This window comes from Micromesistius poutassou, assembly GCF_964030765.1.
Source record: "Micromesistius poutassou genome assembly, chromosome: 4".
NCBI lineage: Eukaryota > Metazoa > Chordata > Actinopteri > Gadiformes > Gadidae > Micromesistius > Micromesistius poutassou.
Window position 1 is genome coordinate 15,863,027 of NC_140274.1, and position 17,146 is coordinate 15,880,172.

Consider the following 17,146-nt stretch of genomic DNA (forward strand, 5'->3'; position numbering starts at 1 on the left):
TGGCAGCTCAACTTGATCAAGTATGCATGGGTGGGGGGGGTTGCAGGCCTAGGAACAGACGATCTGCTAACACAACTAAACCTGCAGTTAATGGCAAGCAATCACCGCATGGGCAGGCTATAACATTATTATGCATCATCACATATAGGTCTCTCTCTCTCTCAGCAGGGGAGGGTGTCATAGAACATTAGGCTCCAGTAACATGGTTCCCCCAGACCCCCCCCCCCCCCCCCCCCCCCACACACACACACTGCACCTGTACTCCACACTTCTCCCAGTACCACCCAAAGTTTAACTCTGGCTTACTAAAATAGTGTTGAAATACAAGACACATACGTGTAGTGGCAAGGCAACCAGTGTGTGCCACTACATTTGTTGCCAAAGTGGCACTACGGTTTCACAAATAGGTGCAGCCTCCTTATTGCGGGGGGGGGGGGGGGGGGGGGGGGCGTTTCCTTATTCTCATGAGGAAACGGTTGTTGAAAATGAAACTTAAACGTCACCCACGACTTTTATTTGGGCGGTAGCACTACTCTCTTTCTGGAGAAAAGGAACAACGCACATCAACGGACTCTGCGGAATCTTTTTACGGTTAGTAAAGAAAATATCAAAAAGAATGTCCACTTCAAAGTGATAGAGCAAATGTTTTATCTGAATGGTCTCTGCTAGGTTGAACTATTGGGGGGTAGGCCTATCTAACGTTATTGGCTAACGTTATTAACGTTATGCAGGGTTGCCAACTGTCAGGCGTGTTAAGCGTGACACTCGCGTCGCGCTTTCAGCATGAATCTCACGCTCTCACGCACACGCAACAAATGTCAAGCCAAAAGAAGAAAAATACCCGTTACTGTGTGTTCACACCGCACTTTGTCCCATTTCGCCTATTCGCGCGAATAGGCGAATGTTGCCGCGCGACAAATCATAATCTGTCGCTGTGCATTTTTGTGTGCATTCGCGGGGCGAATTTTTTTTTTGCCTGACAACGGTCATTCATGCCATTCTCATCAACCATGGCCGAGATGTGTGTCTGTACCTGTTGTGGAAGAGGGAGAGCCCGTCGTTTATGGGTTAATAATATAATCCGGAGGCGCACACCGCTTTGTGCCGTGATATTATATATATCGTATATATTATATGATATAGATATTTATATATTATATGTAGATATAGAGCGGGAGTCGCAAACGGCAACAATCACTTTCTCCTCCAAGCTGCGGTTCACTGAACGGTTGAACGGTGATTGGCTGTTTTACGTTACTTCACCCAGGGAGTGAACTGATTGGCTGTTACGTGACGTCACCCAGGGAGTGAACGCTGATTGGCTGTTTTACGTTACTTCACCCACGTTACCCACAGGGAGTGAACGCTGATTGGCTGTTTCAACGCGAATGCCGCGAAGAAGTTGAAATATTTTAACTTTATTCGCGGGGCGAATTATTCGCGGCGCGAATCCACGTGAACGCGCTCGCCGTTCACGAGGAAAAATTTCGCGCTGTCAATCAAATCTTGTCGCGCGTATCGGCGAAAAAAAAAATTCGCCCGATTCGCGTCTCCACGTTCACTTAACATTGAAACGTGTCGCGGGGCGAAGTGCGGTGTGAACACACCTTTAGATCTCTTGTTGCTTCGGAAGAGCGCTAAACTGCTGCGGTACCCCCCGTCAACAACTCCGCCAGCCCGTAATCTCGTACCCCCCGTCAACAATTCCACCCGCGGACCCTGTTAAAAGGTAAGCATTATAAGACAGTCTCACTCCGGCCAAAAACCAAAAGTTGGCAAAACTGCGTTATGTGATGGATAGGTGAGGTGTGTGGATGGGGTGGAAGCCAGGGAAATATATTATTTTATTATTGGCTGTAAAAGGAAGTATTTGAGTGGCAATATTATGATTTGTATGTAGCCTACTTTTCTTTAGTAGATGCACCACCCTCTTCTGTCAGTTAAGGGTAGGCTATAATGTCCCCAAATAGTTTTTCTGTAATCAGTGAAGATGGATGCTTCTAATCTATGAGACGTCCCCTCCCAAATCTTGCCGTAACGGACCTACCATCCTCTCCCTCTAGCGTTATTATCGTTTAATGATTATTAAAATCGTTAAAGGTCCCATGGCATGAAAATTTCACTTTGAGGTTTTCTAACATTAAGTTGAGTTCCCCTAGCCTCCCTATGGTCCCCCAGTAGCTAAAAATTGCGTTAGGTGTAAACCGAGAAGTAGGTATCTTGCTCCGCCTTTGAAAAAAGGATCGCTGAAACGCAATTTGCGAGCTGACCCCATATTACGTCATATGGGGCCATGTTACCTCCCCTTTCACTGCTTGGCCAGCCTGTACTTAATGTTGACGTGGAAGTGGAAGAACCAGAGGCATCTGAGAACCCGACGCAGTCGTTTGAGATTCATAATATCATCCGGAGGCGCAAACAGCTTTTGACCATGATAATATATATTATATTATATATACATATCTAAATATAATATATTATTTAGATATAGAGCTCCAGGACTCCCGCCGGAGCACCCGGAGTGTTCAGTGTTCCACTGTAAACACTAGCGCATGGTACCGTGGCCACAAGCTGCTCAGGGCCATACCCCCACCCTCCACCTTGACCCGCCTCTAAAAACTGCACGTTTGTGGAGAGCTCATTGTGGGACTGGCTCGTAGTGGCTGTAACTCTGCATCAAGGCTGAATTTCTTGAACGTCTTCAAGTACTGTATTAGGGGCCCACTAACACCTATATTAAAGCATCCATAAAATAGCATGCTATGAGACCTTTAAAAAGTTAAAAAGATTTAATGGCAAGTGAAGTTGACTGTTTAAAAGTCACATGCAGGTTCATTGATAACTGAAACACGAAAGCAAAGTTTATAAATCATACGTTTTTAGTAACTCCAGCCTTCTAACCTTTCTTAGAATTATAAGAGGGCCAATTATTTATGCAATAAAATTATACTCTTCAAGTGATGTAAGGATGACACTACAAACAAACATAAACATTATGAAATAGAGAGACTACAAAAAAATCACCTTCGTTAATAGGTATTTATCATTACATCATTAGGCTAAATCAGACAGTACAGTGCAGTACAATGCTGTTTATACGTAACAATATTATGAAATGGTAACATTGCTGTAGGGATGTTACAATACCAGAAATTTAGTAGTCGATACCAATACCAGTGAAATTCCATGATTCTCGATACCCAATTCGATACCACGGTCAAAAACAAAACAATAAATCCCATGTACTTTATTTATTAAAAACATTTAAACATTACAAAAAACAGTGGCACTGGCATGTAGCCTTCAATTAATGAATAAAAATAAACCATTATTAACATTACAAAAAAAGTACAGTGGCATGTAGTGTTCAAGTAATAATAATAATAATAATAATAAAAATAATCACTGAAAGCAGGCAGCTATGCGGCTCGCGTTTACACTTGCGTGCATGGCGGGGTTTAAAACATAACTTCCAACCTAATATTAAGTATTATAAAACGGGTGGCTTAAATCAAGTGATCTGATTGGTTCCCAACTGTTGTATATTGAGCGTATACACACAGCTATGACGCCCGTTCAGTTTACGGAGTTCAGTATCACTCCGCGCCTATCTCTAACTGTTGTTTATGTATATATAAAAGCGATAGCATAGTTCACTGAAGCCTAAAAAACATGTTGATTGCTGGAGAGGGTGGAAATGTTGTAAAGCAATAGGCACACGGTCTGCAACTCGATAGAAGGCTAAATTGCCGGCGAACCAAGCTACCGTCTGTAGCCTAGCCTTCTCTCTGAAGGACGCTACAGTGTGTTGCATAGCAACCGCCGTACACTTTGCAGGCAGCCGGGAGGGACTACTTTTTTGTATTTGTTAAAAAAAATGCTTTTCCGACTTTCTAGCTTTTTCAAAATTGAGGGTGTCTATGACTTTAATTTCGCCATATTTACGTAACCGTTTTATAAAAGCAATAGATCACTTCAGTCAGTGATATACGGTCATTATACCACAGTGAAGGGGGTCGCCGCCCCTCCGCTGCGCGTCGGGACGGACAACGCCCCTTAACTGTGGTATAATGAGCGTATACCACAGCCTGTCGTGATCTATTGCTTAAATATAACGCAGGTGCGCAAGGCAGCCACAGGAGACGCCAACATTGTTTTCAACCGCTCGGTACTGCGCCGTATTAATTACCAAGTTTTGAAAATAAAAAGTATTTGAAGTGAATAAGCAATGCTGTTTTTGATTTGTTTATTTGGTTTTGAACGAATAGTTTTGGATGCATGCATCGGCTTTGAGTTGGTTTGTTTACTTTGAAATTGCATACGCTCGCAACACACATGCGCACATGCACGCACACATTCACCGCCGCACCCACTACAACCTGCCGATCTTCAATCAAAACAATATCAACTAAGTGATGCCGAACGCAGTCGTACCATGCGTGTTTAGAAGCGCAATATTGAAACGGGTCCCGTCTGAAACAGTCGCGCGGTGCAGCGTTCCAAACGCAAAGTACTTCCAGACACGACTCTTGTTATTCTTTTTATCGACGAGTCGAGGCGGAGCCGTCGCACTCGCTGCAGCTGCAGTTGCCGTCTTCCATGTTCCCGTGTAGGTGTATATGCTGCCCACGTGACGTCCGGAGGAATTGCATCTTCGGTACCTATGGTACTAAGATAAACGAGTACCGTCACGTTTTTTGAATTTTGGTATCGACTTGGTACCGAAGTATCGGTTCTCGTGACATCCCTACATTGCTGTAGTCCCTAATGTCACTACAGTCGTTTATTATGGTAACAAAACAGTCCATTGCCCCCTGGCTGTGTGTGCGCAGCCAACTATGTTTGTTAACGGGAAAAAAAAAACAGTAATTACTTGTGTTTTTAAGATGGGAAAAGTACACGAATACCTGGCTGAATATGTAAATGAATAGATTTCCAGTTTGTGATAAAAGTGTAGCCTACATTAATTTAACCCTTTAACCCTAACCCTACCATAACTCTAATTTGTTGATTGGAGAGAGTGAGAGAGAGAAAGCGTTAGAGACAGATACAGAGAGAGAGATGTGGAGGTTATTTGCTTAGAGGGGAATTTGCGGCGAAAATTGTACCCAGGGTCTTTTTCAGCATGAAGAGCTATAAAATAAGCCCTCCAGACACTTTTTTTCATTGATAATCGAGTATAGAGCTTGCCCGGAGAAATGTAACAGCCCAAATGGCTTCCATGTTATTGGCTAGGGGCACAGCAACGCTTCCAAATCTGCATTTTTTTCTCACTAATATTGCTCAAAATAGAACCAAACCTCTGCAGTAGCATGACTAAGGTCCCTACACATAAAACAAAGCATCAACAACTTTATTAGCGTAGCGGGAGTTTATTAAAAAATGTTTTCCAAGTCTGTGCCTTACTGGTACAGTCCCAACATGCTTCAAGGCCTCAACCATCATCCCCATCCCCAAGAAGGCCAAGGTCACAGGCCTAATTGACTACAGACCAGCCGCCCTGACCTCTGTTGTCATGAAGGTGCTGGAGCGCCTTGTCCTGGCCCACCTGAAGTCCATTACAGATCTGGTATTGGACCCCCTGCAGTTCGCGTACAGAGCCAATAGATCCACAGATGACGCGGTGAACATGGCTCTGCACTACGTGCTGGAACATCTGGACACTGCAGGGAACTACGCCAGGATTCTATTCGTGGACTTCAGCTCAGCCTTCAATACCATCATTCCTCACACCCTGGAGCGCCAGCTATCCCTGCTGCAGGTGTCAGTCTCTACCTGTAAGTGGATTACTGACTTCCTGACCAACAGGTCTCAGCGGGTGAAGCTGGGGAAGAGCATTTCCAGCTCCAGGTCCACCAGCACTGGCTCCCCGCAGGGCTGCGTCCTGTCTCCCGCCCTGTTTTCCCTGTACACCAACAGCTGCACCTCCCTCCAACCGTCGGTCAAGCTCATGAAGTTTGCAGACGACACCACCCTGGTGGGCCTCATCTCCAGGGGGGACGAGTCTGCATACAGGAGGGAGATCGAGTGGCTACAGAGCTGGTGCAGCTGCAACAACCTGGAGCTCAACGCGCGGAAGATGGTGGTGGACTTCAGGAGAAACGCAGCTCCCATCATGCTGTGAGACCGTTGAGTCCTGCCGCTTTCTTGGCTTGACCATCTCCAGGGACTTGAAGTGGGAGCTGAACATCATAGCTCTTTCAAAGAAGGCCCACATGAGAATGTTCTTCCTCCGGCAGCTTAAAAAATTTAGGCTGCCGAGAACAATGATGACCCAGTTTTACACCTCCATCATTGAGTCCATCCTCACCCATTCCATCATCACCTGGTTCCCCACTGCATTGGCCAAGGACAAGGCTAAGCTGCAGCAGGTGTTTCAATCAGTGGAGAGGGTGATCGTCGTTCCCTTGCCCTCCCTCAAGTCCCTACATGACACTAGGGCTCTGAGAAGGGCAAAAAAGATCATGGCCGACGCCTCGCACCCAGGTCACAGCCTCTTCACCCCGCTTCCTTCTGGGAGAAGGCTGCGCCTGCCTAGAACTGTTCCCCTCGTAAACGACTTTGGCTACCGACCCGCCCTCCCCCTCCCTCCTCCCCTGTGATACCTGTCCAGGACTAGAATCACATTGGACTTAATTCTGCACTTGCACTTTTATTATCTAGCATGTATCTCATCACCCATTGCTTTGATTGTCCTGTTATGTCTTGTTAGCACTGTCCTGTCCTGTTGCACTTTATTTATTTGTTGAAACACACACACTGGAACGCTGAGACAAATTCCTACTATGTTAGCATAAATGGCAATAAATGAGTCTGAAGTCTGAAGTCTGGTAGGTCCATGTTTCCAGGAAGTCCATACAAGTCGACTACCAGCTACTGTAAATAATATAATAGAGGCGCCAACAAATTTAAAACAGCCAAGTATCAAGAGGGGAGATTGTTAATTTAAATTTGTTGGCGCCTGTTGGCGTTGTTGATGCTTTGTTTTATGTGTAGGGACCCTAGTCATGCTACTGCAGAAGTTTGGTACCCTGGAAATCCAGAGTTCCCGCAAGAGCACAATTTGAATTTGCTCAGCGAGTCACTCTGGGAATGAGCAATATACTCACTCCCCGCTTCCCCTGGCCCAGAACATTGACCAATCACATCGGTGTATCTGATAAAGGCGGGCCAAAAGCGTTGCTGTTTTACTGACCGGATTTGGTAAGAGTCGTATCTATTGGTTAGCTCCGCTGGTCTGGATACGTCACCCTTGTATTCTTCTGATTGGTGGTAGTGTTATGAAATTGCGTGCAGTGATATTTTCAAATGCATGCTTGGTGCCGCCCCTCGAGTTGGGCCATTTTCATTACCTGTTGCCAGACCCTACAGCTTTCTAGATGTGGGTCTGGATTTCCAGGCTAGAGGTTTGGTTCTATAAGGTTCAATATTAGTTGTTAAAAAAAATGCAGATTTGGAAGTGTTCGCTGTGCCTTTAGCCAATAACATGGAAGCCATTTGGGCTATTACATTGCTGCGGGCAAGCTCTATACTCGATTATCAACGAAAAAAAGTGTCTGGAGGGCTTATTTTATGGGTCTTCATGCTGAAAAAGACCTTGGGTTCAATTTTCGCCAGAATAACACTAAGGAACAAACAATATGTAGTTGTGTTTGTGTACAGGTCTCCATTCTACGATGAATGAGGAGAGAGAGGATGGGGGTCCCAACTCTAAAACCACTCTGTCTGGGGAACATGGCTGCCAGAGCAAAGCTAAGAGGTTAGAAGAGGATCTTTAACTGTCTGACTGTCCATCTCAGCGCTCAGCAGTGACATATTATGACACCATCATTTGTCTGAGTAAAAGCTGTGTCTGTCTTGTGTTCAAGCCCAGAGCAGCAGAAGCTGCTAGCAGAAGTTAACTCCCCTGGACCCAGCTGTGTCTCCATGAAAAGTGACTGGTCTATGGATAGTCCTCCAAACTTTCAAGATGGAGGTCACCAACGTGCTGAGAACAGGTAAGAATGATCAAATAATTTATCTAATTAAACGACAAATACAAATCCTGACTTCCAGATTCGTGTTTTTTTCTAGTGGGAAGCAGGAGGGTGCAGACTCACTTGGACCCAGCTGTGTCTCCAAGAAAAGTGACTACTCTCTGGGTCTTTTTACTGACTTCAAAGAAGGACTCCCCTCCAAAGAAGAGAGGTAGGAGTTTCAAACTGATGATGGAAACACACCAGTTGATCATTATCAGTCTCTAACGATACTGATGTTAAGAAGTCAGGAGAAATATAGTAGAGCCAATGTGTGTGTGTGTGTGTGTGTGTGTGTGTGTGTGTGTGTGTGTGTGTGTGTGTGTGTGTGTGTGTGTGTGTGTGTGTGTGTGTGTGTGTGTGTGTGTGTGTGTTCTCCACAGACAACACCTGGAGTGGTCAAAGGTTTCCGGTGCTCAGTCTGCACCCCAGTTTCAAACAGAGCTGATCAAGGTGTTTTCATGTCCGACAATTCATTTAATTTTACTTTAGCTCAACATTAACTTTTATTATAATGCATCTCTTGTGTATTCTCCAGCCTTCCCTTTTTAGACCAGTGGGATGTGAATCTAGGATAGATGTTCCCGATGTCCTCAGTTACTCCAGAGTTAAATTCTCATTGACATTCGTTATTTTCCAGATTGCTGAGAAGAAGGCACACGCTTTTCTAGACAAGGAGCTGAAGAAGCTCTGGAGGGTTATTTTCCTCCATGATCCACAATGCTCAGAGGGTCAGAGGGAAGAGGAGGAAGAGGAGGTGTTGGATTGTAAGAATGAGGATCAGAGGAGGCGTGCAATTGAGGGAGTAGTAGACATCACAAAGCTCTGCCTGATAGAGCTCAACCAGGAGGAACTGGCCTACAAACTGAGGAGCGGTAGGTGAAGCAACAGAAAACACAGAAGAGACTCTTATTTTAAAAGAGCATTAAGGGACATTTATTTAGAAAACGAAGATACTGATATTTTGAAATAATAACAGTAAAAATATAAGGTTATTGTGGGGGTATCAGGTTAAATGGTTTGATCCAGATGTAAGGTAACTCAGTGGAAGAGATCTCTTGCTATATCAGCATAGCAAATCACTTTCCACTGATACACAACAATAATATAACTCCTTAGCAAGTCATAAGACACATCTAAAGTCAAATTTAAAGTACCACTGTCATCAGACCAATCGTATTAATGTGAAAAATCATACAGTTCTCTGGTTTGTCTAATTTAGAAACTGTTGCTGTTGAGTGCCAACATAAAATCAAGGCTCATCTGATGGAGAAGTACAGGTGTGCGTTTGAGGGAGTCCCTAAAGCAGGACAGCCAACAGCTCTGAATACCTTCTACACAGAGCACTACATCACAGAGAGAGGCACCGGAGAGGTCAACAAGGAACATGAGGTCAGACAGATTGAAAAAACTTCCAAGAAAACTGCCAAGGACGGAACACCAATTAAATGTGAAGACATCTTTAAACCCTTGCTAGGACAAGACCAACCAATCAGAACAATAATGACAACTGGAGTGGCTGGCATTGGTAAAACCGTTTTAACACACAAGTTCACTCTTGACTGGGCTGAAGGCAAAGCCAACCAGGACATAGACTTCACATTTCCCTTCTCTTTCAGAGAGCTGAATTTACTGAATGAGAAGGAGTTTAGCTTGGTGGGACTTCTTCATCATTTCTTTATTGAAACCAAAGTGGCAGGAATCAGCAAATACGATCAGTTCCAAGTGGTCTTCATCTTGGATGGTCTGGATGAGTGTCGACTTCCTCTGGACTTCCAGAACAACCAGATCTGGACTGATGTCACAGAGTCGACCTCGGTGGACGTGCTGCTGACAAACCTCATCATGGGCAACCTGCTTCCCTCTGCACGCATCTGGATAACCACACGCCCTGCGGCAGCCAATCAGATCCCTGCTGAGTGTGTTGACATGGTGACAGAGGTGAGAGGGTTCACCGACCCACAGAAGGAGGATTACTTCAAGAAGAGATTCAGAGAGTATGCACTGGCCAGCACCATCCTCTCCCATATCAAGAAATCACGAAGCCTCTACATCATGTGTCACATCCCAGTCTTCTGTTGGATCAGTGCTACAGTCCTGGATGACTTCTTCAAAACATCCCAGAGCGGAGAAAAGATGCCCCAGACCCAGACTCAGTTGTACATCCATTTCGTGAGAGTTCAGTCCATACAAGGGATCAAGAAGTATCATGGGAGTGCAGAAACAGAACCTCACTTGAGTACAAGGAGCAGAGAGATCATTGTTTCTCTGGGAAAACTTGCTTTTAACCAACTAGATAAAGGCAACCTGATCTTCTACGAGGCAGACCTGGCAGAATGCGGCATCGATATCCGAGCAGCCACAGAGTACTCAGGAGTGTTCACCCAGATGTTCAAAGAGGAATGTGAGCTGTACCATGTGAAGGTGTACTGCTTTGTCCATCTGAGCATTCAGGAGTTTCTGGCTGCCCTTTATGTCTTTATGTCCTACAGAGACACTTGTGTAAATCTGCTCTCAGAAGAACAACTGAGCTCACAGGAAGATGAATTCTTACTCCTCTACCAGAGTGCTGTGGACAAGGCCTTGCAGAGTGAGAACGGACACCTGGACATGTTCCTCCGCTTCCTCCTGGGTTTCTCTCTGGAGACCAATCAGATTATCCTACAAGGTCTGCTGGGACAGACAGAAAGTAGCTCATGGAACAATCATGGAATAGTGTCATACATTAAGGAGAAGATAAGTGGAGATCTCCCTCCAGAGAAGAGCATCAACCTGTTCCACTGTCTGAATGAGCTGAATGACCATTCTCTAGTGGAGGAGATTCAACAGTACCTGACATCAGGAAGTCCCTCCAAAGAATCTCTCTCCCCTTCTCAATGGTCAGCTCTGGTCTTCATCTTACTGTCCTCTGAGGAGAAGCTGGACGTGTTTGACCTAAAGAAGTACTCAGCTTCAGAGGAGGGTCTTCTGAGGATGCTGCCAGTGGTCAAAGCCTCCAAAACATCTCTGTAGGTTCACTAAAAACATGTATTATTATACACATAAACCAATATACATAAGCCTACCATATACAAGTTAATGATATGCGAAACCCTACAAACCCTACAATGTTACTGCTACAAGCAATTTATTAATCTGCCTTTTAAGCCCAATACATAATTAACATTGATAAAACATAAAATATATACTTTTTAATAACAGCTACAAATATTTTCCTGTTTATTTTGTGTAAAGGCTGAATTGCTGTAAGCTGTCAGAGAGATGCTGTGAAGCTCTGTCTTCAGTTCTCAGCTCCAACTCTTGTTTGAGAGAGATGGACCTGAGTGGTAATGATCTGCAGGATTCAGGAGTGAAGCTGCTCTCTGCTGGACTGGGGAGTCCACACTGTACACTGGAAAGTCTCAGGTCAGTTCTACTTAGTGGTGTAACTGCAAACACTCCATATTAGAAGACATTTGACATTTTAGTGTAAAAGTATCCAAAGACACACAAATTCCATAGTATGGGTGTAGGGGTACTAGTTTTACTAGTTGTCCCGCATTTAAACATTAAACTAGTCACTACAGGCGAAAATCTTCAGGAATGTTTTTTTTATTATTATTTTGGGCCAGCCCTACTCAGTTCCTGACATGTTCCTGTTTATTTTATGTCAAGGCTGAATGACTGTAAGCTGTCAGAGAGATGTTGTGGAGCTCTGGCCTCAGTTCTCAGCTCCAGCTCCTCTAGTCTAAAAGAGCTGGACCTGAGTGATAATGATCTTCAGGATTCAGGAGTGAAGCTGCTCTCTGCTGGACTGGGAAGTCCACACTGTACACTGGAAACTCTCAGGTCAGTTTAACTTACAGGGACAACTTTGTGATTTTTCTACCTGAAGCCTAATTTCCGATCATTTAAAATAAAACTTGCCTGCACATAATAACAAACATAGAATATCTATTGGATCCTATGAGGGGCGCTATGGCCCCAAATTATTACATTGCAGCCCGTTTTGGCAGATTACAGCTGCAGCGTTCTCGCTCCATACTGGTTCCATTTCAGAAATTGTTGTCCCTTTGACATAACATCATCCGAAAATAGGGTCAAGGATGAACCTTTAATGTCCAAAAACCACAAGATTTCATATCAGAAGACATTTAACAGATTTACATCCATAAAAGTTAAAATTCACACCTTAAATATAGATATTTTAATCTATGTATGTGTGTTTGTTTGTGTGCATCTGTGTAGGTTGTCTGGCTGCCTGGTCACAAAGGAAGGCTGTGTTTCTCTGGCTTCAGCTCTGAGCTCCAACCCTAACTATCTGAGAGATCTGGACCTGAGCTACAATCACCCAGGAGACTCAGGAGTTTTGCTATCTGCCAGACATGAGGATCCACGCTGTAGTCTGGAGACTCTCAGGTTCGTAGAGGACAGCTCACAGCTTAGCGACAAGGTCTCCTCCTACAAGGGATTCAACCACCTGCTAGATGAAGTGGTTTCAAAATGCAAATGTAACTCATGTTGTTTAGAAAGTGATGATACTGCAGATTATGAATTAAAATGATTCCATGTTTAAAGACAACAAGCTGCTCTCACTATTTCCCCCGCAGTGTGGAGCACGGTGGAGTGTGGAGGCTGAAATCAGCTCTGAAGAAATGTAAGTGTCTGTTTAGTTTGATTCATCACAACACGCTAACTATTTAGATTGAATGCCCATCAACACGGCATTAGGTGACGTCCGTTCATTCAAATTTATTTAGCTATTTTTTAATCATTATTTGTTAAAGGTCCCATGGCATGACATTTTCACTTTATGAGGTTTTCTAACATTAATATGAGTTCCCTTAGCCTGCCTATGGTCCCCCAGTAGCTAAAAATTGTGTTAGGTGTAAAACGAGCAGTAGGTATCTTGCTCCGCCTTTGAAAAAATGAACGCTCAAATGCGCAGATTTGGGATCTGGCCCCATATGTCGTCATATGGGGCCAGGTTACCTCCCCTTTCTCTGCTTGGCCAGCCCAGAGAATTTGGCCCGCTAATGAGACAATAAGCTAGGACCGTGCAATCGCCACATGTATGTGTGTGAATACACTCTGTAACTCTGTGTTCTTTGTTATTTGGATAACCGTTCTGCTGTTGGTGTTATGGCGCATAACACGCAACACAATAACGCAAGCTTGCATAAAGCTCCCATTTGGTGAAAAGACTAGACTGCGATTCGTAGTGGGGGTTATCTCGGCCATGGTTGAGAAGGAATTGAGAACCGCGACAGGAGAAAGGGATTGTTGCCCAGGATTGTCTGCCGGAGCCCCGCTGAACGCTGCCAGTTGCTGTCTCCCACCGGAGCCCCGCTGCTCCGGTGGGCAGCGGGGCTCCGGCGGGCAGCGGGGCTCCGGTGGGAGACAACCCCCGGGCAACAATCGCGGGCAACAATCCCCCTTTCCCCTCCATTTTGTGGTTCAGTCTGTTCTTAATATTGACGTGGAAGTGAAAGAACCAGAGGCGTCTGAGAACCCAACGCAGTCGTTTAAGTTTCATAATATCATCCGGAGGCGCAAACAGCTTTTGACCATGATAATATATATTATATTATATAGATATCTAAATATAATATGATATTATTTAGATATAGAGCTCCAGGACTCATGCCGGAGCACCCGGAGTGTTCAGTGTTCCACTGTAAACACTAGCGCATGGTACCGTGGCCACAAGCTGCTCAGGGCCACACCCCCACCCTCCACCTTGACCCGCCTCTAAAAACGGCACGTTTGTGGAGAGCTCATTGTGGGACTGGCTCGTAGTGGCTGTAATTATGCACCAAGGCTGAATTTCTTGAACGTCTTCAAATACTGTATTAGGGGCCCACTAACACCTATATATGAGCATCCATAAAGTAGCATGCCATGGGATCTTTAATAATTATTACTGTATTTTTTGTTACTATATGATTGTGATCATTTTGACTATTACTATTACTTTAAATATTACATGAGCCAATACATCATACGTTTAGCCCTGGGGCCTGTTTAATACCGGGTTTGGGTTGCTATTACTATTAAAAAAAACACGTTTACGTTTAACGTTTAATACTATTCATTATTTATTATTTTTTGTTATATGTTTTATGATAATTAAATCACCTCCTTACATTCAAAGCAGGTGGTCTTAAAGATTTTCCACCAGTTTTGCGTCATTGCAATATGGGTAGTGTATGCGGGTGGGCGATGTTTGCCTCTCCTCCATGTTGCATGCACCCGCATTTGTACTTTAAGTTTCGCCGCTGGGTGGCACATTCCACGTCAGTTTACCAAACAATGTTCCCCTTTAAGGTTGATTCATACCTCCGGATCCGGACGAAATTCGTCTATCCGTACTAAACGTTGTCTCCGGGACTACCCTTCATACCTCCATCCGGTTTCAGCGCTGTTATGGATGTTACGCAATACATCCTCTAGAGGGCAGTGACTCATGTCGCAAATTACCGGCATCGACAATCGCAAACATGGTATCTGTAGAGGAGATGATTTTGTTGTGTCATCCGAAATCAACAAAAAAAAAAAGGCGCACAAAGTATAGGCGGCGGTGGCATGTGACACCCCTCACCAACCTGCAGATTCTCTGCTCAAAATTGAAATGAAAAAAATAATAATTGCCATGAAAAATATACATTTGCATTGCCAAAGCAGGTGAACAATAAAATAATAAGGTCAGGTATATAGTATAATATAAGTATAAAACGTTAAATACAAAATATATATACATCAGATATTATAGGCCTACTACTCGATCTCCGGTGGTATTGCTCCGGTTCGTCCGGAGCACTAGCTCAGAGGCGACGGACCCACTGACGGACAAAACTACCTCCGGGACAAAAGGGTCCGTATCCGTATTTACCGTAGGGTGTGAATGGGTCTTCAGGTGTGTTGTGTTTCCAATGAAAAGCACTCAGACCGGCGCTGCCATACAGCAGCACTCAAACTTCCCACACCATTCAAAACCCTGACATACATCGCAGCAGCATTGTGCGTGTGTGTGTCAGCAGTGTGTGTCATAATGTTTATGACAATTTAACATTATACACAGAAAGAGACCTAAAATGAAATCTTCCCAAATGCGTGGTCCTTGCTACTACTTGATGCTGCGTGACACACACTGAAGCTCTGCCTTGACCGAGTCGGACTCTGACTTCTTCTGACTTCTTCCCCACAGCACTTACTCCTGATATTGTAGTTGATCCAATAAAATATGTGTTCGAACCAATTAGAAATTGGTTCAAATTACATTTCTGCATGGTGGGAAACGTAGTGTGCTTGTACGTTGTTCGGGGGAAAACGAAAAAAAGGACTTATGCTGTTGATTCTAATGAGAATAATCCAAACATTTGCATTGTGATGTAAACACTAAACACTAATAGAGATATCACTTCCACATTATTTAAATGGCTCTTCTTTGATGAACTACCTCATCCTTTTATTTCCTTGTGTTTTGAAAGCCTTATCGTGTCTTGTTCTCCCGTCAGATGCCTGTGAACTCACACTGGACCCAAACACAGCCAACGTAAAACTCTCTCTGTCTGATGACAACACAAAGGTGACAGTGGTTGAAGAAAAACAGCCGTATCCTGATCACCCAGAGAGATTTGACTTCTTTAAACAGGTATTGTGTAGAGAGGGTCTTACTGGCCGCTGTTACTGGGAGATAGAGAGGGAAGGAGATATTGCCACAGGAGTGACATACAGAGGAATCCCAAGGCTAGGATATGGTGGTGATAGCGCATTTGGATGGAACAGGAAGTCCTGGCGTCTTGATTGTCGTGAAGATGGTTATACTGCCTGGTACAACGGTATTAGAACAGAAATATGTCTTCCCCCCCCTGGCTCCAACAGCGTAGGAGTGTATCTGGATTGGTCTGCTGGTACTCTGTCCTTCTACAGAGTGTCCCCAGGTATTGAAGGGTCCTCAGACACACTGAAACACATCTACACCTTCCATGCCACATTCACCCAGGAACTCCACCCTGGGTTTAGGTTATGGAGTTCTGGGGCCAGATTCACAAAAGTATCTTAAAAAGCAAGTGAACCTGCTGCGCTTTTTTTTGTGTTTTTCCATTTGCACTTTGGGCCATGCTGAGTCAGTACTTGACTTGGGTTTCCACTACCAGTTTAAACAAGCCGAGCCACACCCGAGAAGGACCATCTCCAAGGACTAGCCAAACATGCCTGAACGGCCTCTAAGAGGGCTGCGGTGACATCAGCCCTGGTTACTGTTTGGAGCGAGATGGTCTATCAAATTGTAGGATATAGATTCTTTCATGGAGGATGTACGCCTTCTACAACCAGTAATTACATACCGCCTGTCTCTCAAACTCCTCTATTCACCCTTGATCTTGTTCCGACGAGTGTTGTTGTAGATGCGCTCCTCCTCCTCCTTTTAATTTTCACATAAAAAATCTTGTATGTCGATTGCGACAAAAAATTGGCTATTTTTATAGGAACAAAACCACCTTCCCTTTATTTTGTAGGAAAATAATTATTGAGGCAGTTTTCATGTCTGTCAGTGATGTTGTTTACTGGCATGCATCACATTCATGTCTTAAACTCCTGGGGCCTCATGTACTAAGACTTGCATGGATTTCTGACTAAAACTTTGCGGACGCCAAAATCTGGAAAGCTGCTGCCCACATCAAGGTGGACGTAAAAAGAAAGGTGTTTGCCCACCGGAGAAGCGTGGGTCAGACGGGCAGCGGGACTGGAGTCAGGGAGCTTGCCCTATTTGACCAAAGGATGGCGGCTGTGATTTGGGATCGGCTCCTTTTTGGCCAAAAAAATCATAATAGTCGCGGAACACCCCTTCATTTCGAATGCGACCATCTTCTAACAAGGCCAACACTGCCATTGTCAACCTATCGATTATTGCCACATTTTGTGCATGCTTTTATATTCTCATTTATTTGGATGCATGCTGACAATAGGTTGTTCCCATACACCCAAGGTGTCAATATGTACATAATTTGAAATCGACCGACTGGTTCATTGATAGATTGATTTTAAGTAACAATGGCTTGTTCTTACTCCACGCAAAATCAAATAATATTGCAGTCAAGAATCTGACGACAAATGTGTGACGAGATCCATTAGCCCAGATGTCATGCGTG

At 44.3% G+C, this 17,146-nt stretch overlaps 1 protein-coding gene across 1 annotated transcript; it reads left to right on the forward strand.

Moving 5' to 3' along the window:
- Window positions 1-533: 533 nt before the first annotated feature.
- Window positions 534-16,059, forward strand: LOC311342558 (NACHT, LRR and PYD domains-containing protein 3-like; the record flags this gene model as incomplete). The annotated part of the gene is made up of 12 exons (XM_084467391.1): window positions 534-591; window positions 7,663-7,759; window positions 7,869-7,997; window positions 8,074-8,187; window positions 8,399-8,468; window positions 8,656-8,890; window positions 9,238-11,023; window positions 11,250-11,420; window positions 11,670-11,843; window positions 12,243-12,413; window positions 12,605-12,651; window positions 15,512-16,059. The coding sequence occupies exons 2-12, from the start codon at window positions 7,677-7,679 to the stop codon at window positions 16,057-16,059; spliced, it is 3,528 nt and encodes a 1,175-aa protein (XP_084323517.1). The 5' UTR covers window positions 534-591; window positions 7,663-7,676.
- Window positions 16,060-17,146: the final 1,087 nt, after the last annotated feature.